This window comes from Penaeus chinensis, chromosome 21, assembly GCF_019202785.1.
Source record: "Penaeus chinensis breed Huanghai No. 1 chromosome 21, ASM1920278v2, whole genome shotgun sequence".
NCBI classification, from domain to species: Eukaryota; Metazoa; Arthropoda; class Malacostraca; order Decapoda; family Penaeidae; genus Penaeus; species Penaeus chinensis.
This window is the reverse complement of record NC_061839.1, coordinates 26,443,725-26,446,185: the sequence shown is the minus strand read 5'-3', so window position 1 is coordinate 26,446,185 and position 2,461 is coordinate 26,443,725. Positions and strand designations below refer to the sequence as shown.

The window sequence follows — 2,461 nt, the reverse complement described above, 5'->3', positions numbered from 1 at the left end:
AAACTCATCAGAGGTGGTCTTAGGAGCTATGCCTGAAGTTCCGAAGAAAGGAGGAAGAAGGAAAAAGAGGAGAAATGAGGAAGGGGGGAGAAGAAAGGTGGAAGAAGGAAAAAGAGGAGAAATGAGGAGGGGAGACGAAGAAGAAGAGGGGAAAAATAGAAAGAGGAAGAGGGTCAAAAGAGGAGAGGGAGAAGAAGAAGAGGAGGAAAAAAGAATAGGAAGAGGAGGAGACGATAATAATGAATAATAATGATAATGATAATAATGATAATATAGAAACAAGAATAACAAGCGACATAAGCGACGCCTCCATAACCACCATCGACAAAAACAACAAAAACAACAACAACGACAGAAACAAAGACAACAAAGAAACGTGACGTATGACTGCCATAAGTCCGTAGCTGATAATTGCAAGTTTTATTTGCTTTGCGGAAAAGAGAGTGAAGAAAATAGGCCTATGAGGGAGAGGGAGAGAGAGAGAGAGGGAGAGGGAGAGGGAGAGAGAGAGGGAGGGAGGGAGGGAGGGAGGGAGAGAGAGAGAGAGAGAGAGAGAGAGAGAGAGAGAGAGAGAGAGAGAGAGAGGGAGAGGGAGAGGGAGAGGGAGAGGGAGAGAGAGAGAGAGAGAGAGAGAGAGAGAGAGAGAGAGAGAGAGGGAGAGAGAGAGAGAGAGAGAGAGAGAGAGAGAGAGAGAGAGAGAGAGAGAGAGAGAGAGAGAGAGAGAGAGAGAGAGAGAAAAGAGAAAGAGAAAGAAAGAGAGAGAGAGAGAGAGAGACAAAGAGAGAGAGAGAGAGAGAGACAAAGAGAGAGAGAGAGCGAGAGAGTAGAAACAGAAAACAAGATAATAATATGATAAAAGAATTAAAAAAAAAAAATCACACATATTCACGTATCTCTGCGCACGTATCCTCTTTCTGTAGATGAAGAGGAGCTGTGAGCTGCGGGGGGGGGGGGTGAAATAGGGGAAACCGGGAAGGAGAAGGAAGGAGGAGGGGGGGTACAGGGAAAGGGAATAGGGAGAAAGAGGAGGAGGAGGAGGAGGGAAGGAGGGAGGCGAAGGGGGGGGGGGCATAGAAAAAGAGGGAGGGGAGAGAAAGCAATGGAAAGGGAGAGAGAGAGGGGGGGGAGGGGAGGGAGAGGCGAGGGACGAGGGGGGGGAGGAGGGGAGCCAGGGGATGAAGGGGGGTGGGGGGAGAGGGGGAATAGGGGTGACGCCGATGGTCCTGAGGATTAAATGGAAGCCTGGAGGGGGCAAGTCGCGAGGAGGTTGCCACTTAGCAATTATCGACTCCTTATTTCTGTCGAGGGGAACGAAGAGGAAGAGGAAGAAGGAAATGGAGGAGATGAAGAGAGGGGAGGAAGAGGAGAAAAAAGAAATGAGCAGGAACAAGAGAAAGAAGGTAGAGAAAAAAAAAGGGTGATGGACGGAGAAGAGGACGAAGGAAATGGAATAAACGAGAAAAGGGAAATAGAAAGAGAATTAGGGGAAATACGCTCTTAAAATTGATTGCATATTATTCCCGATATTAACTAACCTTGACGTAATTTGGATTAGCGTTATTATTTCCACAGCGAGGGGAGAGGTTTCGGCGCGGATGAGGGGAGGGAGAGAGAGAGAGAGAGAGAGAGAGAGAGAGAGAGAGAGAGAGAGAGAGAGAGAGAGAGAGAGAGAGAGAGAGAGAGAGAGAGAGAGAGAGAGAGACAGACAGGCAGACAGACATAAGAAACATAAGAGAAAAGAACGTTACATACATCTTATAAGAAAAAACAAACAAAAAAACAGCGAAACACGAAAAGAAACAAGGTATGCAAAGAATCGGTAATAAAGTAATACAAAAAAAGGAAAAGAAACAGAGAGAGAGAGAAAGGGAGAGAGAGAGTGAGTGAGAGAGAGAGAGAGAGAGAGAGAGAGAGAGAGAGAGAGAGAGAGAGAGAGAGAGAGAGAGAGAGAGAGAGAGAGAGAGAGAGAGAGAGAGGTGAGAGGAGGGGAGAGAGAGAGAGGTGAGAGGAGGGGGGAGAGAGAGAGGGGAGAGGGAGTGTCCGAGGGGAGAGCATTGTGCTGCCATCTATATTTCATTTCAAGTACCGCCATGTTGCCTCGATGGCGCTTTGCTTGTTGGCGATTTCCGCGCCATTTTCAGAGGACTTTCCCCGTGTCGCCGAGTGGGGTTTTATTAGGTTACGTGTAATTATCACGATTGTTATTACTGTATTAGTTATCAGTGTATGCCTTATTATTATTGTTGTGGTTGTTATTGTTGTTGTTAATATTATTATTATTATTAATATTATTATTATTATTATTACTGATATTGTTATTGTTATTATTATTATTACTATAATTATTACTACAACTATTATCATTATTATTATTATTATTATTATTATTATTATTATTATTATTATTATTATTAGCATTATATATATGTATATATATATATATATATATATATATATATAT

At 43.7% G+C, this 2,461-nt stretch overlaps 1 protein-coding gene across 1 annotated transcript in view; it reads left to right on the top strand.

Moving 5' to 3' along the window:
* Nucleotides 1–1,217: 1,217 nt before the first annotated feature.
* LOC125036456 overlaps nucleotides 1,218–2,461 on the top strand; it is a 21,797-nt gene continuing 20,553 nt past the window's right edge. Inside the window, exon 1 of the mRNA XM_047629050.1 lies at nucleotides 1,218–1,251. Coding sequence (XP_047485006.1) covers nucleotides 1,218–1,251 — 34 coding nt within the window. The remainder of the gene's footprint in view (nucleotides 1,252–2,461) is intronic.